Source organism: Balaenoptera musculus, chromosome 20, assembly GCF_009873245.2.
Source record: "Balaenoptera musculus isolate JJ_BM4_2016_0621 chromosome 20, mBalMus1.pri.v3, whole genome shotgun sequence".
Lineage (NCBI taxonomy): Eukaryota > Metazoa > Chordata > Mammalia > Artiodactyla > Balaenopteridae > Balaenoptera > Balaenoptera musculus.
The window spans coordinates 40,090,249-40,117,206 of NC_045804.1; the positions used below are offsets into that span (position 1 = coordinate 40,090,249).

At 48.7% G+C, this 26,958-nt stretch overlaps 1 protein-coding gene across 1 annotated transcript in view; it reads left to right on the top strand.

Moving 5' to 3' along the window:
* The first annotated feature begins 9,336 nt into the window (after positions 1–9,336).
* ASIC2 (acid sensing ion channel subunit 2) overlaps positions 9,337–26,958 on the top strand; it is a 1,026,910-nt gene continuing 1,009,288 nt past the window's right edge. Inside the window, exon 1 of the mRNA XM_036835403.1 lies at positions 9,337–10,056. Coding sequence (XP_036691298.1) covers positions 9,502–10,056 — 555 coding nt within the window. The 5' untranslated portion in view covers positions 9,337–9,501. The remainder of the gene's footprint in view (positions 10,057–26,958) is intronic.

Consider the following 26,958-nt stretch of genomic DNA (forward strand, 5'->3'; position numbering starts at 1 on the left):
TTCAAGGGTGCAACCTTGAGAGAGTGAGGTGGTGTGACTCAACCCAGTTAAGGCTTCTATGTAAACCGTTAAGATTTGGCAGGTGGGAGTGGAGATCTACTCATCTTGCAGCCCCCCAATAAGCCTTCCCTTGCTTATTACACCTGCCACCGACCAATTGGGAGTGGCTGACTCTTTCCTTGGTCTCTCCTTGCCCTCCATGTATGGGGGCCGTTTGAAAACCAACAGTTGGCGAGCCAGCCAGGAAAGAAGAGAAATGGGTCTTGGAAAAGAGGTATCCACAGGGGAGATCTGGACACCCAGGAAATGCCAGCTGCTTTAATGTGCTTGTCTGATGAACTGCACATAGCGCCCTGTGACAAAGAAGAGAAACGGATCATTGGCCCCTACTGTGGACAGTTCGGCTGGACTCTGATGCCCACCCAACTAGTGGCTAAAGCTCAAGTTAGAAAGTTGGAGGAGGAGCTGAGGTCAGAGAAGGACTTGCAGGCATCTAGTGCTCTGCTAGCTTTAGGGCTGCAGACAAGGTGGGAGAGCAGAATAATAAGATGGAGACTTAGTGTGCTATTTTGCAAAGCTAGGAGGGCACGAGCTGCTGCGGCAGATTAAACTCTGAGCACTTGCCACAAAGCCTGATTAGGTAAGAGGCAGAATCCCTGGGAAAGTAAATAGATAAAAGGGGAGGATGTTACCATGATTGACAATGAACCGGAGTCCTCAGACCCCTAATGCAAAGGAAACATTTAAATAGTAATTACCCTAGACTTCTGACAATAGAGAAATGGACCCCAAAACTCCTAGGAGAAAACTTGCATTCTTTCTCTGTCCCTTGAAGTTGTAAATCTCATCATGTATTTGAAATGTAAACACTGCTCACAGTTGCCTGGGACTGAAAAAAAAAGATGGGGGGAGAGGCTTTTAAGAATACAGACTCATGTACCAAAATGTTCATTGCAGCTCTATTTACAATAGCCAGGACATGGAAGCAACCTAAGCATCCATCATCGGATGAATGGATAAAGAAGATGTGGCACATATACACAATGGAATATTACTCAGCCATAAAAAGAAACGAAATGGAGTTATTTGTAGTGAGGTGGATGGAGTTAGAGTCTGTCATACAGAGTGAAGTAAGTCAGAAAGAGAAAAACAAATACAGTATGCTAACACATATATATGGAATCTAAGGGGAAAAAAAAGGTCATGAAGAACCTAGTGGCAAGACGGGAATAAAGACACAGACCTACTAGAGAATGGACTTGAGGATATGGGGAGGGAGAAGGGTAAGATGTGACAAAGTGAGAGAGTGGCATGGACATATATACACTACCAAACGTAAGGTGGATAGCTGGTGGGAAGCAACCGCATAGCACAGGGAGATCAGCTCTGTGCTTTGTGACCACCTGGAGGGGTGGGATAGGGAGGGTGGGAGGGAGGGAGATGCAAGAGGGAAGAGATATGGGAACATATGTATATGTATAACTGATTCACTTTGTTATAAAGCAGAAAGTAACACACCATGGTAAAGCAATTATAGTTCAATAAAGATGTTAAAAATAAATAAATAATATAAAATAAAACAAAAACAAAAACAAACAAAAAAAAACAAACAAAAAATAGAATACAGACTGCTATAGAAAGCCCCTTGCCCCAGATCCAGTCCACATCCTTGATAAGATTGTTTGTCAAGGGCAAATACAAATTTTAAAAGTCTTCTCCACAAATATTAGTAAAAAGCTTTAGTCATTTGAGAGGGTAACCTGAATGTGTTCTGTCGGTCAGAGACAGCATTTGGATTCAACTGTTATTTATAAACTGGTGAGTTTTATATTGTTGTGTCATGGCTAAAGTTCTGGCATGAAAACTATGGGGTCTCTGTTTGTGTCTGTCTGCATGTTTATGTATGTCTATGGATAAATGTTATATATATGTGATTTTTTTTGCACCTCTGGAGTGTATTGCCAAAATTAATCTGTAAAAGAGCTCTATTTAATTGGCTTAAAGAAAAATAAGCTTTAATATCAATAGCATATTTATGTAAAACTAAGACTTAACTTTCTTTCATCTGCTAGAAGAACAAAGTTTTCTTGGACTAATGTGAAGAGAAAATTAATATTTAGAATTGTGAAAAGTTTTTCTTTCCCTTTTAAATAATCTGCCTAGAAAACAAAGATTCTGTGTTTTATCAGAATAATTTCCTGTGCTTCATGTTATCTTTATTATATCTTTGATTACTTAAGAAACTGAGTTTTCTCTATTAAAACAGCTAAGTTTTTTTTTTTTTTTTAAACTATGTAACTTTCTGCATTTGCCTTTGAAGTCTTCATTTGTCACTTTGGTTAAATGGATAACTAAGTATTGTTTCACAGGGAACCACGATCCTATTTAATCCAGCATTTTAAAACCTTTTGATATTTTTGACAAACTTCCTAAAAAAATCAAATTCTAAATGAATTCTTATTGACCTTGAACTAACTTTGGAATTTTCCAGATGGTCCCTGGAATATCTCAAAAGATGTGTTCTTTCTCCTTATAAAAGAGGGATATTAGGGCTTCCCTGGTGGCGCAGTGGTTGAGAGTCTGCCTGCCGATGCAGGGGACACGGGTTCGAGTCCTGGTCTGGGAAGATCCCACATGCTGCGGAGCAACTGGGCCCGTGAGCCACAACTACTGAGCCTGCGCGTCTGGAGCCTGTGCTCTGCAGCAAGAGAGGCCGCGATGGTGAGAGGCCCGCGCACCGCGATGAAGAGTGGCCCCCGCTTGCCACAACTAGAGAAAGCCCTCGCACAGAAACGAAGACCCAACACAGCCATAAATAAATAAATAAATAAGTTTATTAAAAAAAAAAAAAAAAAAAGAGGGATATTAAACTAATTAGGCTTTAAAAATATGTTAAATTACATGGGAAGCACTGTCAAATAAGTAAATGCTAAACTTTCTTTACGGTGTATTTGTATGAAATTCCTAAAAACCTGATATGTCCTGGTATAACATTATCAGCCATAATTTTAAAACGTATGTCACAGAAATAAACGAACATCCTTGTCAATTGCATTATAACAGACTCTCCTCAAACTTCTAACCAGGGCCATTTTAAAGTCTTTTGTCATTTACAGACAATTACTGTTTTACGCTGATGCTTTTGCAAAAGTGTTCCTGCAAACGTGTTTCATCTTGAAGATTCATGAAACACTCTGCTAAGTACAGGTTTCTGATAACTAAGATCAATTTGCCCTCACGTGGGAGGGGCACCGGTGGACCTTTCAAGGGCTTCCCCAAGGCTACTGCACCTCCCACCACATGTCATGGATGGTAGCCCGAGACCTGTCCCTGTTTTCCTTCCCCACATCAGTAAAATGGATCCATTATGTTGATGATAGAATGTTAACATGTGAAGACTTGCCTCTGAAGCAAGACCCTCTGCAGACTTTGCTGAAACATCTGTGAGGAGAGGATGGGCAGTGAATCCACAAAAAAATTCAAGGCCAGGCACTACCATTAGGTTTTTGAGAGTCGTTTGGTTGGGTAAGATGTGTTGTCCCAGAAGCTATGATTAACAAGGTGCAAGCCTATCCAACCTCTAAGAACATGAAAGAGACACCAGCCTCTGTAGGGATTTGGGGGTTTGGGAGGACTTTTTTTCCCCAGCTGTCCCTTATACCGCCTGGTAAAGTGTGGGACTGGGGATCAGATCGGTGAGCCGCCTCTGAGAAGGCAAAAATACTAGTGAAGCAGATGAAAGTTCTGGGCATCTCTGGAGCAGGGCTATCATCTGAGTTAGATGTGTCTGGGACTCCTAGAGGTATGGCTGTTACTGCAGCAAAGACAGCAGAAGGAGAGAGAACCTCTAGGATTTTGGTCCCAGCTCTGGGAGGGGGCAGAAACCCAATATACCCCCATAAAACAACAGGTCCTGGCAGGGTACACACTGTTCCTCTGGGTTGAGTCTCACAAAGGAACAGCAGATCCTGGTAAGAACTTCCCTTCCTATCAAGGGGTAGGTTGAGAATATGTTCCATCTACACACTTGCCTTGGCTCAAACCCCAACTTTGACTAAGTGACACATATATTTGTAGCAGGGGAGTACCCTGCCCACCAGCCCACTGTCTCTAGAAAGGTAGGTGCTCCTAGGCCCTGTAGAGAAGGTACATTCTCCAAATGTACCTGCTGTTATTCCTGTGGCCTGTAGGGAGGGAGTGGGAGAAATTCCCTCTGATGCCTTGTACATAGACGCCTGGAAACAGGAACGAACCACAGCAGCCAGAGGGCTGAACTCCAAGTGACTTGGCTGGTGACCACTCATGAGCCCTGGCTGTTAACCCTTTGCACTGATGGTTGGGCTGTTCTAAAGGGCTGTTCTAAGGCTTGGACAAAGGGAAGCCTAGGGGTGGATGATCATGAATAAGCCCCTGTGGGGTCAGGATAGGCGGAAAGACATTTGGGTTCACCTGCAAGAGCCTGAGGCAGTCCTCACTGTTTCCATGTTCCAACTCAGGAGCCACTGACCCCTCCTGGCGATCAGGAAGCTGATGCCCTAGCTTGGGTACAAGCCGTAGCAACTGGCCCTTCAGTAGGTACAGCTGATTGGGTGCATAGGAAGAGTGGACACGTGGTGCTCCGGTGGGATGGTGTGTTGCCAAGGACACCGGGTCGCCCTCGAAATACAGTGATTTGGTAAAAGTAGTAACAGCATGTCCTATGTGTTCTAAACAATGCTCAAGGCAACTGCCAAAGGAGAGTGGGGCCGTCCACTGGAGTACCCACTGGTGAGAGGTTGGCAAATTGATTATATTTGCCCCCTCCTGTTGAGTGAGGGTTCTAAATTTGCCCTGGTTTGTGTGGACACTGCGTCTCGCCTAACCCAAGCTTTCCCCTGTGACCGTGCAAACCGGGCTGCCACCACCGGGGGGCTTAGAGAGGCTGAGTACCGTGGATGGATACCATCATCGAATAGATAGTGATGGGGGTCACACTGCAAAGGTCATGGTGTACAAGATGGGGCAAAAGAAATAACAGTGAATGAGGGGTCCTTCTCCCCTATAACCTGCAAGCAGCAGGGTCGGTAGAAAGGAAAAATGGGATATTAAAGCAGTAGATAAAATTACTAACAGAACCACCTTTGTCAGGTAAGGGCCTGTTGCCCCATATACCACACTGGGGACCCCTGCCGAGGCACCCGATCCCGTAAAGATATGGAAATGGTGGGAGACAACCCATTGCCCGGACTCTCACCGTGGATTAGCTTGCTGTGCTGCTGAGAACACCAAACCCCGTCACGCCTGGGAGAGGCTTCATCTACTGCAATTTGCAATGGGACATCCCATCGGGATGGGTGGATTGCTTTGCACCCCTGGGTAAGGAAGAGCTACTCAGTCTCCACTGGGATCCCGTGGTCCTGCTGCAGGCTGAGCCCGTGGAAACACACTAGACCTGGAATGAAACACACAGCTTTGAGGGGAAAAGGTGGGGTCCTGGTCTGGCCTGTCCTGCCCCCAGTCCATCTCCTCACACCTGGCAGCGCTGCCTCCCCTGGCCAAGATGAACGGTGTGCGCAACCAGGTCAAGGTCCTAAAGCTGCCACCTCCCTCTCCTCGAGGCCGGGGGCACACGTTCTGTTTCCCACCGGTACCATCATTTGGCCGCCATCTTTGTCCCCTCCATCAGCCTGGAGGACACTGTAGCACACACAGAGGCCCTTATTAAATCCCCCCAGCAAGCCTTGAATGAAGACCAACAAAGCCTGTCCTTCCTGAACACTGACATGTCTCTAATGAGAAAAGGTGTCCTCCAACATAGGATGGCCTTGGACATCCTCACTGCCTCGCCAGGAGGCACCTGTGCCATTAGCCAAGCAGAATGTTGTGTGTTCATACCTGGTGAGTCTTCTGTCTGCTACTGTGTTGTCTTTACTAAATCACACAAGGCCACAAGTGGATGCCCTGAGTGTTCCGGCCCCCAGCCTAGGGGACTTATAAATCAGTGGTTCTGAACAGGAGGCTCTTGGTGGGAGAAGCTGCCACTGATTTGGGGAATTATTGTCTTTTTTTTTTTTTTTTAATATTTTTATTTATTTATTTATTTATTTTTGGCTGTGTTGGGTCTTCGTTTCTGTGTGAGGGCTTTCTCTAGTTGTGGCAAACGGGGGCCACTCTTCATAGCGGTGCGCGGGCCTCTCACTATCGCGGCCTCTCCTGTTGCAGAGCACAGGCTCCAGACGCGCAGGCTCAGTAGTTGTGGCTCACGGGCCCAGTTGCTCCGCGGCATGTGGGATCCCCTCAGACCAGGGCTCGAACCCGTGTCCCCTGCACCGGCAGGCAGACTCTCAATCACTGCGCCACCAGGGAAGCCCGGAATTATTGTCTTAACCTGTGCTTCTCTTGCATGTGCCTGTATTGTTGCTGTGGCATCTGCCTCCAATGTAGCCAGATAACCATCTAATGAGCTCCATGCTAGCGAACCCGGGCTGACCTTTCAGGGCACATTTCAGAGGAGGGCGGGGCGCGTGCAAACTAGAGCGGGTCAGGAGGGGTGGAGTCTTGGGGGAGGTCATCCAGAGGACGCGACCAGGGCAATCAGAGTTTCCTCACGCTTCCCTGTCTTTGGAAAGTGCGTTCCCCAAGCTAGAAGCTGTCTAAGGACACAGCCTCGAGAAAGTAAGGTGGTGTTGAGACCATCTGGATGGTATATGTGCCTGAGCCCACTTAAGGCCTCTGTATCAACTTCGACAATTGGGTGGTGGGTGCAGAGAGCTACTCCGCTCGCAGCGCCCAAGACTAACCTCGTGTGTAAGTTCTCTTGCTTATTTAACCTGCCACCGACCAACCTGGAGCAGCTGCCTCTTTCTGCCGTCTCTCCCTGCCTTCTGTGTGTACAGGGCCAGTTTGCAAACGTACGCTGGCTCCAGCCCCATTGAACCCTGAGTTATCAAGGGTGGGAAATGTGTCCCATTCCTCTTTGTTTCCCCAAAACCAACAGAGTGCCTGGTATGGAGTTAGAGATCCACAGACTTGTTGAAAAGGCTGATGAGCCAAAGACTGCAAAGAAGCATTAGGGAAGTCTTCCTGTGAGAAACATGGGCACCAGGGATGTGGCTTGGTGGAGAGGAAAAGGAGGGCTGCTTCACCTCTGTGGAAGGAGGAGCTGGTCTGTGTGTAGTATAAGGTGAGTTTGTGAGTGTGTGTGTGTGTGTGTGTGTGTGTGTTGGGGGACGTGGGGTAGAAATGTTTGTCCTCTTCCTAAATTTGGGAAGGAGTGTCTTGGCTTTGCTTTTCAGTCTCTGTTTTGGAGGCAAACGTGCCTGAGTTCAAGTCCCAGCTCCGTCACTTATGAGCTGTGTGACTTTACTCTCGTGAACCTCCATTTCCTCGTGTGTATACTTGGGGTAATAACACACACCTGTCAAGGTGGTTGAAAGCATTAAGTGAAATAAGACATCCTCACCCGGTCCTGACACGATAGAGTCTTAGCTAACTTTGGCACCCCTGTTTTGAAAACCCCATCCCCATCTAGGCAGCCCTCAGGTAGGGATCTGGGACCTCTGGGATGACACACACATGAGGTTAACTGGCCTCTGTCATTTTGCTAATTCAGGACGCTTCTGCTCTTTGAGCTTTGATCAGTAAACCACTCATTTAATGCCAGGTGTTGCCCCAGTGTGCATCCGGACACTGTTCCTGGTTTGGCTCTGGTTTAGCGAGAGGGCAGATGGGTTAGAGAAACATTTCAGAGTAGATACAAACCAAGAGGGACATTCCCTAAACTGCCTTCTTCTCAAGGAGTGTTATTTAAGCTGGGCATGCCCTGGGGACACCAGGTTGGCCCAGCAAGGCACCTCCATGTGGCTCTGCCCCAGACTGGGAGTGTGCACTGGGTTGGCCACTGGAACTTTCTGTTCCTTTCCTCCTGAAGGGGATTTAGCATCATTGATTCTATAGGTTCCAGCCATTTGATCCCTGGCACAGGGCAAGCCACACCCACCTGCTAGCAGGAGCTGACTTCCAGTGGATTTTCAGGAAAAAGGAGGTAGGTGGCTGAAAGCCCAATCCCTCTCTCCCACCTATAGCTCCAGCTGTGTTTCCATCTGGCAAATCCTGGGGCAGAACACACACAGGCACACAGCCCAAAGGGAAGGCATCCAGCCTTACCTGGAAGCCCAGCTGTCTTTCGCTTTCAGATGCAGAACCTCCTGACAGCTCTGTCGGGGAGGGGGGGAAGGGGGGGGGCTACACGTTGCTCTTCGTTTGGTCTCCTAGGGGCGGCACCTCATTCCCTGGAATGTCCCCTTCCCGCCGGCAGCAGAGGCACTGTGGTTTTTTTTACAGCTCCCTTCCTTCCCCGCTTCCAGCGTCTCCCGTCTGGAAACCCCAGGCTGAGTCTGACCCGGGAGCAAATATGGGTGCGAAGGAATGCTGCCTTCACCCCCATACCCGGCTCCTGGGAGTTTACCAAGTGCCTTCCTGCCATCTACGGGGGCGGGGGTCAAGTCCTCACTCCCAGGGCTGGTTCCCCACCTTGGGCGAGAAGCCCCCACTAGCTCCCTCCAAAAAAGACCAAAAAGAAACTTTCGCCGGTCCCCCGCCCCCAGCAGCGCCCCCCCCGCGCCCCCCCGCCCCCCCCTGCGCCTGCCCTCCCCCAGCCCCCAACAGCCTGGTGGAGGAGGGGGTGAGGGAGGCCGGCTCGCTCGTTGCCCTCTGGGTCCTCGCTTTTCCTCGGGGAGGCGGGGCGGGGTGGGTGGGCGGGGAGAGACGAGTCCTTTTCCGAACCTCCAGCATCCTTCCCAGCCTCCCGGTCCTCGCCTCTCCGCGGCCGCGCGCTACCGCCTCTCCGAGGCGCTAGCTGCGGCCCGCCTGCCTTTGGAATTCTGCCCAAAAAAAGGGGGCCTTGAGGAGGAGGAGGAGGAGAGGAGGGACGGAGGCCGGCGGCGAGAAACGGAATCCGGAGTCCAAAACAGTACGGGGAGAGGAGAGGACCAGAGCCGCGGCGGCGGCGGCGGCAGCTCTGAAGCTCTGCCGCTGCGCCCGGCCGCAGTGCATCAGCGTGGCCGCCCTGACATCCCCAGGATGGTTAACGCGGGGCATTACGCACTGGTTAACAGGCTCCGAGCTGCTGAGCGACTTGTTTTAAGCATTTTCTCCCTCGCTCTCGCTTTTAATCTTGTCTCTAGTGGCGTGTGTAGGGGGGGAGGACTTTATTTCCATTGGCTAAGCTCTCCCTTCCCACCCACATCTCTTCCACATCACCTTGGTGTCTCCCTAAATAAAACCAGCCTTCCTTATCGCCTGGACAAAATCAGGAGCTAGAGTTCGAATGGGTTTTATATGAACACTCACCCCTGGCAGCGTGCAGCTGGGGCTCTCAGGATAAACTCACGGCACCTGGCCTGATGGTTGCCTTTCCTTCCCTCCCTTGAACGTCAAGGTTTAAGCAGAGCCCGAGGACTGGGAACTCTTCTCTGAAATCTGATCAACCTGAAGCCAGTTGCGGAACTGCACAGGGTCCACATGGACCTCAAGGAGAGCCCCAGCGAGGGTAGCCTGCAACCCTCTAGCATCCAGATCTTCGCCAACACCTCCACCCTCCACGGCATCCGCCACATCTTCGTGTACGGGCCGCTGACCATCCGGCGTGTGCTCTGGGCCGTGGCCTTCGTGGGCTCTCTGGGCCTGCTGCTGGTGGAGAGCTCCGAGAGGGTGTCCTACTACTTCTCTTACCAGCACGTCACCAAGGTGGACGAGGTGGTGGCCCAAAGCCTGGTCTTCCCGGCCGTGACCCTCTGTAACCTCAACGGCTTCCGCTTCTCCAGGCTCACCACCAATGATCTGTACCACGCCGGGGAGCTGCTCGCCCTGTTGGACGTCAACCTGCAGATCCCGGACCCGCACCTGGCTGACCCCACGGTGCTGGAGGCCCTGCGGCAAAAGGCCAACTTCAAGCACTACAAACCCAAGCAGTTCAGCATGCTGGAGTTCCTGCACCGCGTGGGCCATGACCTGAAGGATATGATGCTCTACTGCAAGTTCAAAGGGCAGGAGTGTGGCCACCAGGACTTCACCACAGTGAGTACTTGGCTTTCAGCTCATTTTTGCGCTCAGTCCTTTGGAGAAGTGCCACGCTGGCGGTCTCTGGCTTGGTTCGAGGTCTCTCTGTGCTTTGGAGCAGGAGAGAGAGGAGCGTCTCAGTCGAAGGCCAAGAGGGTAGTTGGCCAGAGTTGTTGGAACTGGTCGGAGAGGTCTGCCTGCTGGGTTGGAGCACTCTTGTCTGGTCAGCTGTGCGGGGCGAGCAGGGGGCCTGGCCGTGGTGGCGGATCGTTTACCCCAGAGGTGCTGAGTTGCCTTCCACCCACCCAGAGGGAGGAGGCCTGAGCTGTCCGTGGTCCAGGGCACTTGGTGTCTGAGCTGTGTGATTGGAACAGCTTGTCATTGACGAGGTGGCATTTTCTCTCTCTCTCTCTCTCTCTGCTCGGAAGTGGCATCAGGCACTGCATCCTGTGGGCTGGGCTGGAGCTTAAAGCTGCCAGAAAAGGGGGTGCGGGGCCCCAGGCAGCCTGGATGGTTCCAGTGGCTTTGGGAGCTTGCTGGAGCAGGTGATGCTGCAAAGGTGTGGAAGTCTCTTTCCTTCCTTTTCCTGTGTGGATTCTGAGCTCCGTGCGGGGAGAGGAGAGGCCGGGGAACCCCGGGTCTCTGTCTGGTCTGCTGGCAGGTCAAAAAACAAAGAGATGTTCAGGGTCCCTGGGCCAAAGAGGAGGGTCTAGGTGGAGACCCATACACAGGATGGTCAGTGAGATGCCTGGGAGGGTGAAACGTTGCAGGCTGGCTGGTCTGCGAGTTTCAGCTTGAAACTCCAAGGCTCGTTTGCTGTATGTATGATGATCCCTTAACAACGTGGATACGTGGATATGAGAGGAGTGGTGTGGGGAGGGGGCGAGCAGCTGTGAGATCCGCAAGCCTGGAGGAGGAGAGTGGAGCTGAGTAAAGAGGAAAAGCGGTGGGGGAGGTGGATCCCGTTCAGGACGGGGCTTCCTGGAGGGGCAGGGGAAGAATGGGAGGAGAGCTGTGGCTGCCAGGGTTCTGTGTCTGCCTAATTAGTGGGCCGCTAGGCAGAACTTGGCATGACCGGTCTGGTTGCAGCTGCCCACACCTCCTTGCTCCCAGGCGGGTCTGGGACATCAGGTGCTGTGGGACCCTCCGGAAGCCCAGTGTGGCCGCTTCTCCCAGAGCCGCCTTAAGGGAGAACCGAGAGCTTTTGAGTCTCAGAGCCTCGAGCCAAACTGCAGTTGTAATTTCGGGGTGGCAGGTACTGCAGTTGCAAAGAGACTGGACTCTGTTGTCAGCTCCTGTCTGAGGTCCTCTGCCTAATGAAGACACGCCCTACCTTTCTCTGTGGTGCGTCCACTCCCCGCCGGCTCTCAGAGCCACTGCCTACCAGACTCTTGCTCGGAGTTTCTTTTAATGCTACAACCAGTCTCTGCACACAGCCTCTATGCTTGCTGTGGGCTGTCTCTGATTCTGGAAAAGCCAAGAGTGCCTGGGGGTGGGCGGGGGTGGGGAGGGCTCATTGCCTCTGGCACCCCCTGGAGCTCTCTTCCCTGGGGGAGTTGTTTTGTATTATCTGTATGAAACACTGTGCAAAAGAGCCCAGCAAGATCAGGATGTGGTGTTATGTATGCTAAAGAGGAAGCAGGTCTGAGCTGGGGGGGAGGGACCAGCAGTCCTGGAAGCCTTTCTAAATGGAGTAAACAGGGTCCGAAAGCATGTCACGCACAATGTCTTGGGTGGCTTGGGGAGAGTTGGGGAAAAAGCCTCGTTCTTGGAGGCTGAAACCATCCCTGTATCCACCCCGTGCTTTCTAGTGCCGTGGCAACGCTCAGCTTCACCACTGCACCACGCAGCTCGGAAACACACTCAGCTGTTCCTCTGTCTGCCTGAACACACATGGAACATGCAGACAGCAGAGAGAGAGGGAAGGTGGCAGTGAGAGCAACTGCAGTTGGTAGCAGACCCTGGGCCAAGTTCTCAAGCATCCTCATAACCACATGTCCACTTAGTGGCTTCCTCTCAATTCATGACCAAGTTCCACTTAGAAGTAAAGGTTCTTTGATCCCAGGCTGCAGTTTTGTACTTAGCCTATCACTTCGGTCCCTGGGGTCCCAAGAGGCCAAAGATCAGGCTGTAAAACCTGACCCAACCCTTTGACCTTTCCAGGTTGTCTCTTAAATAATGAAGCTGCCTGTGGACACAATTTATTACTTAGTAAGTGTCATGTCATTATCTGCCATCCTCACCAGGTTCAAGACTGACTTGGTGGAGTGTCCCTCCTTAGACTGACTCTCAATGGATGACCTCCTCTAGCATTGAAAAGGGGATGGGTCTCAGGGCTGGACTGTCAAGCGGTTCAGGAGAGTGTCCAAAAGGGCACCCACTCTAGGAAACCTGGAGCATACTCCAGGCGGGAGGCTGATCTTTTTCACCCATTGATTGCAATGAGCAGCCATGCTACAAGGCGCGGACATGATGCCAAGTTCATTCCAAGACCTTGCAGTGAGGGCTCATCCTTCCCACTTGCCCTTGTCTCCCTGGCTCCTTGGCCTGGGGTGCAGATGTTCTTGTCCTTGGCCTGGGGTGCACCAGAGGTGAGCGAGACCTCACAGGTGGTTATGGGAGAAGTTGGCTCACCAGCTTTCTCTCTCATTCATTCTCTCTACCGCGTATCCCTCTCCCTTTGGTTAATTTACTGGGCTCTTCCTGGGTTTGTCCTATGCTGGGTGGCTTCCTTCCCTACGAGCTGTGGCTAGCTTATTAGAGAAGTGATGAAGTGTGGGAATGGGCTGTCCCAGGTGGATCATTTTTCCTGGTTTTCTTTTTCTGCAAAGCGTACCTAGCGCCATCTCCAGGGCTAATGCTTTCGCATACGCTTCCTTATTCCAAGTTCTTAGCTAGTGTGCATGATACCCTTTAATTAGCGAATGAGCCATGATTCTAGCAGAGTGAAAAGTTGTCTGTGGAGGTTAAAAGTCCCAGAAGCCAGGTGTGGGACTCTCACTGCCATGTAAACAGGTGTGCTCCATGCTTGGGCAGGTACACTCTGAGCCCTCACCTAAGACCATCTGACTTCAGACAGGCACATACTTTTCTTTCCTGGAAGAGGAGAGGAGGGCTTTGATTCAACAGTGTCTGCTCAGCAGAGATCGCCCTGCTGACCCAGAGTGGAAGGAAAGGAGTTGGGGTGAGAGGGCTGGCCAGGGCGTGTGTCTCTGGCCATGACTAGATGAGCTGAAGTTAAGATTAGGAGTAGGAAGACATAGGTTCGAATCCCAGCTCCATCATTTCCTAGCTTATTCCCTGGGTCGTATTTTGTACCCTCTCTCGGCATCGACTTGCTCGTGGAACATGTGATAGTAACATGTGATTTTGTAACTCACAGGGGGAACGAATCATGTGAGACAATATATGCGAAAAATCTCTTGTGCCTTGTGACAACTATGCAGATGTAAGGCGGGGTTATTTTCAAGATTCGTAGGAGGGTTTTTGTTTTTTAATATAAATGTATTTATTTGTTTTTATATTTGGCTGTGTTGGGTCTTCGTTGCTGTTCGTGGGCTTTCTCTAGTTGCGCGAGCGGGGGCTACTCTTCATTGCGGTGCACGGGCTTCTCACTGCGGTGGCTTCTCTTGTTGCGGAGCACGGAATCTAGGCGCGCGGGCGTCAGTAGTTGTGGAGCGTGGGCTCAGTCGTTGTGGCTCGCGGGCTCTAGAGCGCAGGCTCAGTAGTTGTGGCGCATGGACTTCCTTGCTCTGCGGCATGTGTGATCTTCCCGGGCCAGGGGTCGAACCCATGTCCCCTGCATTGGCAGGTGGATTCTTAACCATTGAGCCACCAGCGAAGCCCCTCGTAGGAGGGTTTTTATTGTCCAGCCTACCTGCCCTGTTTGCAGCCCTCCAGAAGAGTCAGTTGGTGAGTAATGCTGTCAGGATAGACCAGGGAGAGAGAGGCGGCTGCTGCTTTCTCTGTATGGAGCCCTGGGTTAAAGCCCAGCATCGCAGAGCTGGGGTTTTGTAGAGTTGAGGTCACAACTGGGTTCAATAGCTAACTATTGCGGACAGGTGGCAACCCCACTGCTTGTGACTAGCACGTGACTGTTTCACATTGTTTCTCTGCTGATCACATTGGGGTTCATCTGCCTCCAAGTTCAGGATTGCAAATGACCCCTCAGTTTGCATTTCTAACCTGATTGCCATAGTGTGTGTGTGTGTGTGTGTGTGTGTTTACTTTAAGCTAGAGATTTCTTAGGAAAGGCATTTTTTTCTTTTCTTACTGAAAGAAAGGTCTCTCCACAATGGGATCTTGTTAGAGGCAATTCTACGACTCTTAGTCGTCTACATCACATAGCATTATAGAGATGTGGAGGGGAGGGTTTAGGCAGCTCACATATTTGGAAATCTTGCCACAGGCTGGTGGGTCCCTAGCTAAGCTTATTACTTCTTATCACATGAGGAGCAGGTGTGTGAAGAAGGTGGGCTTTGGGGAGAGATCTGAGCTGGAATTCCAACCGTACCCCCTCTTCGATGTGTAATCTTGGGCAAATTTCTTAATCTTACTCTCTCCGTCTCTAATTAGAAACAATAATACCTGCCACTCAAGAGTTGCTGTACTGATCCAGGGAGGCCAAAGGATGCCAAGGGTTAGTGCGTGGCAGATGCCTCGTACAGGGCAGGCCCCATGCTTTGCTTAGTGTCCCACGGGAGTGCTGACTGAGCCTTAGATGGATTCTGGCTCTCTTGACTTCAGGACAGTGTCCTTCTCACTATTCCACGCTGTGACTCACTAACAGCTTTGGAGCACGGGCAACTGCTGTGTTTGTGGGATTCTTAATTCTCAGAATATGACAAACGTTCCCTTTTCTCAGTACTTCCATGTCGGTCCTGCCGCCTAAACAGCCTCTCCTTACCTGCCATCTTGGCTTCCGCTCCAGGTCACGCCACTAACCTCAGCCCAGGAAGCTTGTGCTGCCCTAACCCCTGATAAGAGTCGAGTGCCCTGGGTAGCAGGCCTGCATCTTTTATCAGGAGTGTGTGTGCTGTGTGTCTGCACATCCGTTCCTTTGTTAATCAAACAGAGCACCTCCCATGTAGCAGGGCGAGAGCTGGACCAGATCCTTGCCATCTGAAAGCTCATGGCCCATTTCCCATCCCCTCTGGATGGGGGTGGGGTGTTGAGAGCAGGAGTCTCGTCTTATCAAACACATTCTCTGCATCCTTCGTGCCGAATGCAGGGTCTGCCCACAGTAAATACCCAGCAAAGATTTTCTTTTTGATTCAATAGTTACTTGCTGTTTCCTGAACTGACCCAGCATCCTTTGCTCATGGGCCTTTCTTACTTCTTTTCATCTCTCACCTCTCTCTCTCTGTCTATTTATTTAAATCCTACTCATCCTTTAAAATCCGGCTCTAGGCGTGGTCTAGGTGTGGGATGGGCGTTGCCGCCAGTGGGGATGAGAGGCTGGGCGGACTCGGGCCTGGGGCTGCGTGGACACCCTGGCGCTGGGCTGGTGGCGACAGCGGAGGCCAGAGGAGCTGCAGGTGCTGGGGGACGCGAAACGGACCCGCGGGAGATTAGAAGCAGCGGCGCAGGAGCGGGGCTGCCTCCACATGAAGGCGCATGTGCCAGTGTCCTGGGGCAGCGAGGAGCCCGAGTCACCGGATGCCCAGCCCAGAGGCCACCTCCCCGCACCGAGGCCAGACGGCGACCATGGGCGACCAAGTGTAGGGGTTCCGCAGGATGGTGGAAGGAGCTGGGCCCAGCCTTGTTCAAGATGCATTGCGGGGGAGCCTGAAAGTTTCTGCAGGTTACATTGCGTTTTGTGGTGTAATCCTGAACAACGGTGAAATCAAAGATCCAGCAACTTGAACTAACGGTATTTCGGTTGATTCACTGTAACTGCCAAACATGCCCTGGATTTCGAATGAATAATACGACCCCCCTCAAAAAAAGAAATCTGGCTCTAATATCTATGTGGCCTTCTCCAGGAAACCACTGCCAACCCTCTTCCCATGTCATAATCTAACTTAATCTCTTCCTCTCCTGTTCTCTAAAAAGCCTTTGGGTTACTCCTCTCCTAGAACAGTCATTATACTTTCCCTTGCATTAGAATCATGAAGTGTTTAGGCTAAAAGGAACCTTAGAGATGATTTAATTTAAAACTGAATTCTTTAACCACTGATAATTTTTATTCATTGCCCATTTCAGTTTCTCCTCCCCGTAAGACATGATGTCTTTTCTAACTTGATATTCTCAGGACTTAGAACTGCTTAGCACAGGGAAAGCTCTTACAATGTGTCATGAGTGTGTGAAGTGGGTTTGAAGTTTTTCAAATGTCAGGTGACTCTGATGTCAACTGAAATAGCCATTTTTTGCCTTCCCTTTTCAGTATAGGGACCCAGGATTCCACCTGCATTGGGAAGACTTGTCTCATTATTGTTATTATTTTAACAGTACACTTTCTGGTTATAGAAACAATCCACGACCACTGGAGAAAACTTGGGAAGTGTGGGAAAGAATAAAGAAGAAGAAAAAATGTCCCAGAATAGCATCTTAGGTATAATTACATGTATTATTTTAGTATTTGGGGAGTAGCTCCATTTGGTCACGCCTGGGATCACACATCTGTACATGTGATACCTCGTCTGGCATGCAGTGCACACTTAGTCAGTGTCACCTTGCTTTCTTCATCCTGGGTCCCCTGGGTAGTCTCCAGGGTGTTAGAAATTCCCTCAAAGGTCCACTTAGAGTAAAAATAAAATCCAAAGATATGTCTCCATGGGTCTGAGCGATACCCCTTTGGTGGGATATATTTTGTCTTATCTGCCAGAAGCATCCAGGGATAATTTGTGAGAGGGAGGGGTAATTGCCCCTCTTAACTAAGCGTCCTTGGATTATAGGTTCACAGCTGAACACGTTACTCTTTTTTGATGGCAATTTATTGACAGTCCAGGTGTGCATTTACCTGAAGCCATCTTGGTCCTGTTTGTTGTATGTTTGTTGGGTTGAACCAGAGATGTGTTTGTTGACACCAAATTAGATCTTCTGACTGAGGCTTGACCTCGTTCCTGGATGAAGCCCAACCCCTCATGACCGTGAGGACCCTGGACCATGAAGACCAGGAGGTTCTCCTTGCACGGCCATCCCTGCACGCCTCAGCACACGGTGTAGGCCCTGACTCTCCCTCACCTGGGAGGTTTCTAGGCTCTATGTTAAAATGGTCTAGATTGCATTGAATGCAAAGTAGATGGTCTTTCCTATTCCTTGAGATGCTTGGAAGTTTTGTGAGCATTTGCCATGCCCTTGGAGAGGCAACCTCTGCCCAGCGGTGTGAGTGGTTTTCTGTGGTGCCAGCCTCCAGTTGGGATCTTCTAGTTTGCAGAATGTTAGGTCATGGCTGTCTGGAAGTAAAGCTTTCAGGGGTGTATTGACTTCTGTCTGATGTGATGAAGGGCTAGTACACTGACTAAGAGCTGACTATTATAATGACCTGCACCATCTACTTGCAAGAAAAGCTGAAGCGGCAGCAGGCCGCTAAGCTGGTGCCTAGTTGCTGTATGTCTGCATCTCTGTCCCTGGGAGTTCTTAGACCTCCAGAATGCTGATGGAAGAAGACTACCTGCAAGCTTACCAAATTGGGAATTGATTCTTTCCCCCTCTCTACAGTGGTTCTCTTTTCCTCTCTGCAGAAACTCCTTCCCTTAACAGAGAGATGAGTTCTAGACAATTTTCTGTAAAGTTTCTGAATCCTGGTTTGCTACCGATTTCTAGAGGAAGAGCTGAAACGGGATCCCATGAAAAAAATCCCCAATGACTGAATGGGTAGCTCTTATTTTAATTTTTAAATTTTTTTGAATTGGTAGCTTGTAGCACCAAGTTTGTTGTCAGAGGCGTTGTTCCCAGAGATCAGTTCATATTTCAAAGTATCAAGTATCGCATTCTCTCCAGCAGAACAAAAATATGCCACCTGGGTCTAGAGATATCTGAAAGTGTGCTTTGCGCTGTCTCTTTTTCATCTGAGTGTTTATGTTTGATGGAGCTGGGTTGCCATTTCAAACTTGACCAGCAGGGCTGTTTGACCCATGATCTATTATAATCTGAAACTAATGGGCTACAACACCCCTTCAGATAGATTTCCATGTATCATTTTTCTCCCCTGCAACAGACTTAAAACCAGTCCATACAGGTGGGACTTAGTGGTTACTGGAAGCCTGTGACAGAAGCCTATTTATCAGGATGGGCTTTATTTGGGAAGAACATTCTGAAAAGGGTCATCCTTTGGATGCTAAACCGTCTCTCCATCTCCCAGCACTTATTTTCTCATGAATCAGGTCCATTCTCTATTGATTACCTCACTGGCCACAGAAATTTATACTCAGGAGAAATAAAGTACAAAGCACAGAAAGAACATATTTGCCTGGGTTTATTGACTTCTGTTGATGGAGTGGCCCAGCCTTGGGCAAGGTAATTAGCTTCTATGGGCCTCAGTTTCCTCACTTGTAAGATGAGGGGATTAAACTAGGTGACTCCCAAGGACTTGCCAACTTGGAGAACTGTAATACAGTAGAACACAATCGAAATTTATTTTCTGATCTCGCATTTGTTCGCTGAAATAACTTTAACTTATGCTTGGGGGCAAAGAGTTGATGTTATTTTGTAACCAGATATATTTATCTATTTATTTGTTTGTGTAATGTAGATAGAGCTGTACAGTGGAAGGAAAAATACCCTGATACGCTGAGTGGCTGTAGTGGGAATATACGGAGGCACAGAACCCTACCGTCAAAACTCTGTCCATGAGCCGTGTGTGTCTGGCTGCCCTTCATCAGTCTGACTGGAAGTTTCCATCACACTGGTCCTACAGTTGTGAGCAGGAGTCTGTGTACAAATTAGCAAGGGCATCTGTGAAAGATGCTGTTGGTGTTCCATCCAGATCCCCTTTCCTGCTGCTGGGGCTACAAGCTTCTGCCCTGAGAACAGGAGGATGCCCTTGGTCCTTAGTCTACTGGCCCTGCCTTTCCTGGAGATATCTGAGAAGTTATGCACCTCCCCACCACCTGGGGGCAGCCAGGAGCCAGCGACTGACTGACAGGAGCGCAAAATGCCAGGCACCTTGCCTCAAGACCCAACAAATTATGGTGCAGTTTACACTCCAGAGCTTTCCATGGGATCAGGCTGAGCTAGACTTCTCCTGAAAGCACGTCTTTGCTTACCTTTTCTCCCTGCCTTATCCTGCATACCTCACTCCCTTCTAGACTTTTCCTGAGCTCATTCCCTCCATAAATCATGCGGACAAGAAACTCCATCTCAGGCTCTGCTAGGGAACCCAACCTATGTATTGATTAGTTTTACCTTCTCCATCTGTCTGACAACATGCAGACTCACTTAGGCACGTGGACCTGTGTCTGGCTTAGAAAGAAGGAAATACCTGTTTCAAAAGTCTTATAAGCCTCATTCTTTCTTGATGTGCCCTCCACTGGGGCCTGTAACAGTTTCCAAGGGAGACTTTTCATAATTCAAGTGAGCATCTCTCTGATTAGGACCCACTCTTCTAGGCTCAGCTGGTTTGCTCCTCTTTGGAACTTTTTGTCCGAGGAAAGCCCTTCCCAAAGTTGCCCATGTCCTAAGGGCTGAGCTATCCTTATTCTCTCAGCTCCTGCATTCCCCCACCCCAACCCTGCCCCCTACCCAGGCTGCTCACATTCTAGCTCACACCTTTACCAACACCTGCCTTCTCATCATTTCCCAGTTCTGCTGTCTCTGAAAGCATCCCTTTCTCACCATCCTCCCAGCCTTCACTGCCATTTCCTCCTGGATGGGCCTCAGTCTGGCTTTAAGCCGTGGGGGGCGGGGAGGCGACTGCCTTTGATGCTGGCAGTGGCTCGGCCTCATCTATAAAGCAGGAGGCAGTGAGAAATGTACGGCTGAGTGGGGGTGATGCTCCTCATATGTCAACAGAGACTCGTGAAGGTGATGAGGAGCGCGGGGAAGAACTGAGACCGTGTAGCCTGAAAAGGGAAGCAGGTGACTCAGGCCGGTGGTTTGCTGTCTTCACACACTTCGAAGGTCCCTGTAGAGAAGAGGGATGAAGTTTTCTCTTTGTGAGGCCAGAAGGCAGTGCTGGTACCCAGGGGTGGGCAGACATTCACAGAGGTGGGTATCAGCTGCTTAGAAGGAGCCATCCTGGGACCACCTGTGCCCTGTCATCAACTCTAGCTGAGGCCATACAATTAATTGCTTATTGGTGATGCTGTAGGGGTGGATCAATGTCAGCTAAAGAGTTGGATGTAATGACCTCTACAGTTACTTTCAGCTCTGAGCATCTTTGATTTATTTCCTTTGGAACAGATATTTGGGGGCAGAGGTGAGGGCCATTGACAGATGGCGTTGGGAAGAATGATAGTAGATGCAAGCCAGTACATCCACAGTGGCAGCACCACCTCATTTCCCAATACAGCGTAGCCTTGAGGCTGTTTCAGGAGCGGGGGAATAAAAATGTTGCTGCTGGAGAAGGCTTGGAGACAGAAGATGCTCAGTTCATCAGAGAGAGTGCAGGACACGTGTGGGTGAGGGTCACCGGGGGCTTGGAGTGGCTGGTAAATGACCTGGCCTCCCCAAGGGAGTATGCACGGCTCCTGGAGAAGCAGTTCCAGGGCAATTTGTCATAAATTCTCGGCACTAGCTTCAGTCCTAGAGGGGCAAATCTTGGGTGTGCTTGGACCTGACCTTGGTTTCTGGTAGGGGCTGGGGAGACAGAGAGGTACTCAAGTTTAAGGTAACTCTGGGGTGTGTGGGTGGTGCTAGAGATAGACCCAGTTATAGGGGCTGGGAAGGAGGTTAATCTGGCTGGGAGAATGCCCTGCCTGGGAGCTCCAGGGTGTTATGGCAGGTGTGGGGAGAATGAAGGAGCTCTGGCATCGGAGGTAATCACAGAATGAGATATTTTAGCCAATCGTGGAATTCAGTGCCAGACAGGTGTGGGGTCCACGCTTGCATAACTGTGATTTTTTTTTTTTTTTGATTAATAAGAAATGTACACTTGGTCTTCATCCCTGGTTCCTGGTACAAGAGCTTGAAAAACCCTTGCGATTTCCTGAGGGATTGGGTGAGAGGAGCATCTTTTGTTATTCCACATAAGGCCCTTTCAACCAGATGTGAGTTTATGCTAAGGAACTGACTCTTGCTGGGCCCCTGGATAGCTTCAGGATGGGGGTTGGTTGCCATCAGCCTTGTGATTAGAGGGCTGGAAATCGAGTTAATCACCAGTGGCCCATGATCTAATCAATCCTGCCGATGTAATGGGACCTCTCCATAAGAACCTCTGAATGAAGGGATTTGGAGAACTTCTGGGTTGGTGAACACATGGAGGTGCTGAGAGGCCATCATACCAAGAGAAGGCGTGGAAGCTCGGTGCCCCTTACCCTAGACCTTGCCCTATGCATCTCTTCCATCGGGCTGTTCCTGAGTTGTATCCTCTATAATAAAACCAGCGACAGTAAGAAAACTTTCCTGAGTTCTGAGAGCCATTCTAGCAAATTATCAACTTGAGAGGGGGTCATGGGAACCTGATTTATAGCCAGTTGGTCAGAAGTACAGGTGGCTTGGCGTCTGAAGTGGGCACAGTCTTATGGGACTGAACCTTTAATCTATGGGGTCTGCCCTAACTCTGGGTAGTTAGTGTCAGAATTGCTTGGTATGAGGGGAAAACCCACACGTTTGGTGTCAGAAGTGTGGTGAAGACCAAGTATACATTTCTTATAATCCAAAAAAAAAAAAATCACAGTTATGCAAGGCTGGACCCCACACCTGTCTGGCACTGAATTCCACGACTGGCTAAAATAATCTCATTCTGTTCTGTGAGTTAAAAAAAATGGATCTTAGTAGTGATCTTATGCAAGTTACTTACCTCCCCCCCTCCATTTTCCTCACCTATTAAAATAATAGTCATACTGGTATTTACTGTATAGCATGGTGTGCAGAAGTTAAATGAATAATAGAAGGGAAACTTTAAGCATCGGGCCAGTTGTAGAGTGTCAGTATTTTGTTACTTTTATTATTACTAAGATGAGCTGGTGATAAAGCATAGTGACCGGGGATCTGAGAACAAAGGATTTTGGGGGAAATCCGCAGTGACATCAGCAAATCCCAGAAGTATGGAAATGAGGCTGCAAACAAGCCAGGCACCCAGCTCCTGCTATAAGACACCCAGAGTTTGTGAAAAATAGATCAAAACTATGTAGTTTACAAAACCTATTAATAATTGCTGCTGTTTTCTGAGTGCGTGCTACATCTCAAGCCCTGTTCTTTACTTGGAATTCAGTCTCTATCTGTAACTCTGTTTTTTGGTATGGAAAAAATTGAGGCTTGGAAAGGTTAAATGACAAGCCTAAAGTCACTTAGCTAAGAACTGGTGGAAGTGGAATTTGAACCAGGTATTCTGGTTCCAGATCCTCCAGGCTTCCTTTATAAGAGGCTATTGGATCCTCACCATAACTCTGAAAGTGGAAAAAGTGCATCTGTTTCAGAGTTGAACATAGGTACAGCTCAGAGATGTTTAGTGACTGACATAAGGTCAGTCAGCAAGAAAGTGGCACCGTTGGGCGTCAGAGTTCATGGCTTCTGATTCCCTTTGGGCTCTCTGTGAAGACATCAAGCTTGTTTTTTGCGGGGCTGAGTGAAGGCAGGCTGTTTCATCTGCAAGTCTTCAGCTCAAAAGATTTGAAGTTTAGGCTGAAGTTTCCCTCAGTGTCTCTGTATCCTCCCCTGGGAACCAGGAGCCCAGCAGCTACCAGAGCTGAGAGTGAAGTGCCGGGGAAACCTCAGCTTGAAACTGTAGCGCTCAGCTGTTCACATAGCCTTCTAGCTCTTAACCCGCATCCCTCGCCTTTGTGCAGTGAACTGAGAGAAGACCTTGCAAAGGCATCCTAGCTCTCTGTGACTGAGGGCCAGATGAGGGTTTTTAAAAAAATTTGATCGAAGTATAGTTGATTTCAGTTTGTGTTAATTTCTGCTGCACAGCAAAGTGATTCAGTTTTATATATATATATATATATATATATATATACACATTCTTTTCCATATTCTTTTCCCTTATGGTTTATCACAGGATATTGAACATAGTTCCCTGTGCTCTACAGTAGGACCTTGTTGTATATCCATCTTATATATAACAGTTTGCACCAGATGAGGGTTTTGTGCTGCAAGAGAATATTCCAACTTTCCAGAGCAAGACTTTCCAGCTACAGTTCCAGCCTTAGAGGAGGAGGAGGAGCACAGGTGCAGGCAAATGACTGGCTCTGAGAGGGGGCCACCCCAGACCTTTTCCCCTGATGAACGTGCAGGTGTTTTCTGGGCTGATGTCCCGCATCTGGCTTCACTGGCTGCCCAGGAGGGGCACTGCACATCAGCTTTGTGAATTCAGTTTTCCCTTTTCAGGGAAAGGTGGGCTTTGGATCCTGCTGCCGTGATTTCTGCCTGTCGCAGGCACCACATCTCTAAGACCTGGACATATGTCTGTGGTCCCCTTGACCTCCCAGCTCTGCAGATTTGCATCAGATCCTTTGTTCTCTCCTGCCCGGTCTCTTGGCTCAGGAATACACAGGTGGAAGGACCAAGCAATTCCACAGCACCCTCTTCAGGAAAGTCGAGGAGCTGGAAGAGTCTGTTCTTGCCAGGGTGACACTTGCCGTCTCTCCAGATTGCCAGCTGGGGGGCTCCAGGGTCCGACATTGGGAAATGAGCATCTGTTTCAGATGTGCATGGGATTCTGCCTTGCTGGCTTTTTTTGACTCCACTTCCCCATTTTAAATCCGCCTCTGGGTGGCAGAAATGATACTTTACGAGAAACAGATCTGTTGAAGGAACCGGCTGGCGAGAGCTTGGCGTTGAGAGCTTCTGCCCCGAATCAGTGACTTGAATTGAATGTCCAGTTCACGTGTGCTCCGAACAAATTTGCAAGGTGACAGGATAGCACAGTGGTTGAGAGCTGGGGTTCCAGAGTGAGACGATCTCGGTGGAAATTCTATAATCATAGACTAGTTAGGTGACCTTGGCAAGATATTTAATTCAATTTGGGAGAATTAAATGAGTTGTAAACTATGCAGCACAGTAGAGCTCAACCTCTGTGAGTTGGTTTTCACCCTCCTCCCTGTTTGCATCTCCATCTCCATACCAACTTTTCGGCTTCTAATTCAGTATGATATTTTTCTGTTTCCTCATTTCTGTTCTCTGACCTGGGTGCTTTCTTCCTGGGGTCGTCTGGACTGTGTGCTCTTTTGTTTTCTCCTCCCCCACTGGATATGGCAATCGAGGGACCTTCTCGGGAGCAAGGGTGATGGGGAAGGTGTGTTAGCATGTCCACCATGATGATGTAGGGAATGTTCAGGTCCCACTCTCCCCCTGGCGGCCCTGAGAGATACCCATCCCCTCTAGAGTGTGGAGAAGGCGGCCAATGAGAGAGAAGCATCTCCATGAACTGGAAATAACAGTGTCTTCTAAAGGTGGGGGCAAGGCTGCTTCTTGCCTTCCTAGAATGATTCTTAGCAGAACCCCTTTTATCCCCTGGGCCTGTTAGCTATTTCAGGGACATTCTAAGTGGCTATTAACAAATGTTGAATTATAGCTGCAAACCTCTGGGAGCTCGAGTGACGTTCACGTGAATCACAAGTGAGCTCTGTGCAGTCAAGGCTGCCACAGTGGGCTGGGATTAAACAAACAGGGACCATTGTTCTCCCCGCAGCAATGAGGCAAGAAGGCTGCTCTTTGGAGCCTGTGGTCTCAGGCAACATGCTCCTGAGAAGCAGGACACTTCCAGGACACATAGCTCATTGCGGTAGGGCAGATAGATGCTCTGGGTTTGTAGAGAGGCATATTTCAGCTTCCTATCTGGAGGAATTTACCAACAATCAGTCAGTATGTCCAGGGATATACCAGCCAATCTCAGGGGTTATGAGCTGCCCAGCACATTGGTTCAAAAAACACCTACTGAGTGCTTCCTATGCTCTGGGCTAAGCTGTAAAGAAATGGAAATGAATAAGGCCCAGTCCAGAAGGTCAGGGCGCTCACAGCCTGGAGGGGAGGCTGGGCAGTAAACAGATTACGTGCAACAACTGAAGTTTGCACAAGGCAACACAGGGTAGGCTCTAAAAATCTTCCAAAAGGAGATGATATGTATAATTTTTTTTCCCCTTTTGAAACAATTTTAAACGTATAAATGTTGTTAAGACTAGTGCAAAGGATTCCTGAGTATCCAGTGGTCCCAGCGATGTCCTCTTTGGCCAAAGGATCCCATCCCGGATCCTTTATTCTGAGTCTCCTTTATTCTGCAACTGGTTCTCACTTTCTTCCCGACCTTGACATTTTTTTAGTAATTCAACGCCGGTCATTTTCCCAAATGATTTTAATCTGATGTTCCCTCTTGATTAGACCCAGATAATGAATTTTTGGCTGAATTTCACAGGAAGGATCCCGGATTCTTCTCATTGTATCCTATCTGGAGGCACACAATATTTATTTGTCCCAATAGTTGTAGTGTTAACTTTTATCACTTGATTAACCTGGTGTCTTCCAGGGAAATGCTCTGAGACTGTGTAAAACCCCATTTCTCATCCCTCTTTCACCCTCTGTTTTTTTTTTATCGTGCATTGATTTTTCTTGCTTGAATTATTACAGTGATGCTTGCCAAATGGTGATTTTCTAATTCCATCTTTCCATCTACATTTCTTAGTGGGCTTTCTAAAATACAGAAGAGCTTTCTCTTTTCCCTTTTTATTCGTTCATTTATTTATATCAGTGTAGACTCCAATTGCTGTTTTATTCAATGGGTTCTCATCTGTTAATATCATTCTTTTGAAACTCAAAACCTCGCATATTTGGGAACCCCTTCGAGCTGATATGTCTGTCCTTTTGACATTTCCCTGAATCCCTTGAGCACTATTAAATATTTCTGGTCCAGCTAGAAGGCTCATCTGTTTTTTCCTGCCCAAGTCCTGTAACTGGCTATTTCTCCAGTGAATCCTGGTTCCTTTTAGTGGGAAATGGTATTTAGAAGCAAGATCTGGGTGCCAGGTGTGCTCTAGGTTGTCAGGGCTCAGGGCCCTCCCAGTGGACAGAGCTAGGATAATTACATGTATATTTGCATCTGTACTGAAAAGCACCAGTTCACACAGATACTTCCAATTTTAATCTAACACCACAGGTTCATTTGAAGTCTTTGCCCTTTCCATATTGGTCCTTCCTTTTTTTCCTGCAGTAGGAAACCTGCCTCCCATGATCTTATTTACTGTTTGCTCCATTCTCTTGAATGAAGAACATCTTCTTATCCCTACAGACTACTACTCTGCCCGGATGCCTCCTCACAAGGGCCCAGTCCCTGCTGGGCTGCCTTCCTGCCTCTCCCCACGGCCCTCCTTCTGTGTGCTCTGGCTGCTACTAGGCTGCCTTCCATTCAGATGTCTTCAATTGTCAGATTTCCTCAATTATCCCCAGAACATTTTTACAGCTTGTTAACTTTAAAAATTCAGGATCCACTGAAGAACAATGAAGATTCATGTGTTGCACTTTGTTGTGCTGTCTCTTTAATCAAAATGCTCCCCCCAACATAACACACACACAAACACAGTTTTTAAAAATAGCTTTATTGAGATACAATTCTTATATCATACAAGTCACTCATATAAAGTGTAAAATTCAGTGGATTTGTTGCATTCACAATATTGTGAATTTTAGAACATATTCATTAAAAGGAACCCCAAAAGGAGCTGGATCCATTAGCTGTTACTTCCCCATGGCCTTCACACACCATCAATCACTACTGTACTTTCATCACTACTCTACTTTCTGTCTCTATAGATTTGTCCATTCTGGACATTTCATACTAATGCAGTCACATACTATATAATATATATATTGTGACAGACTTGTTTT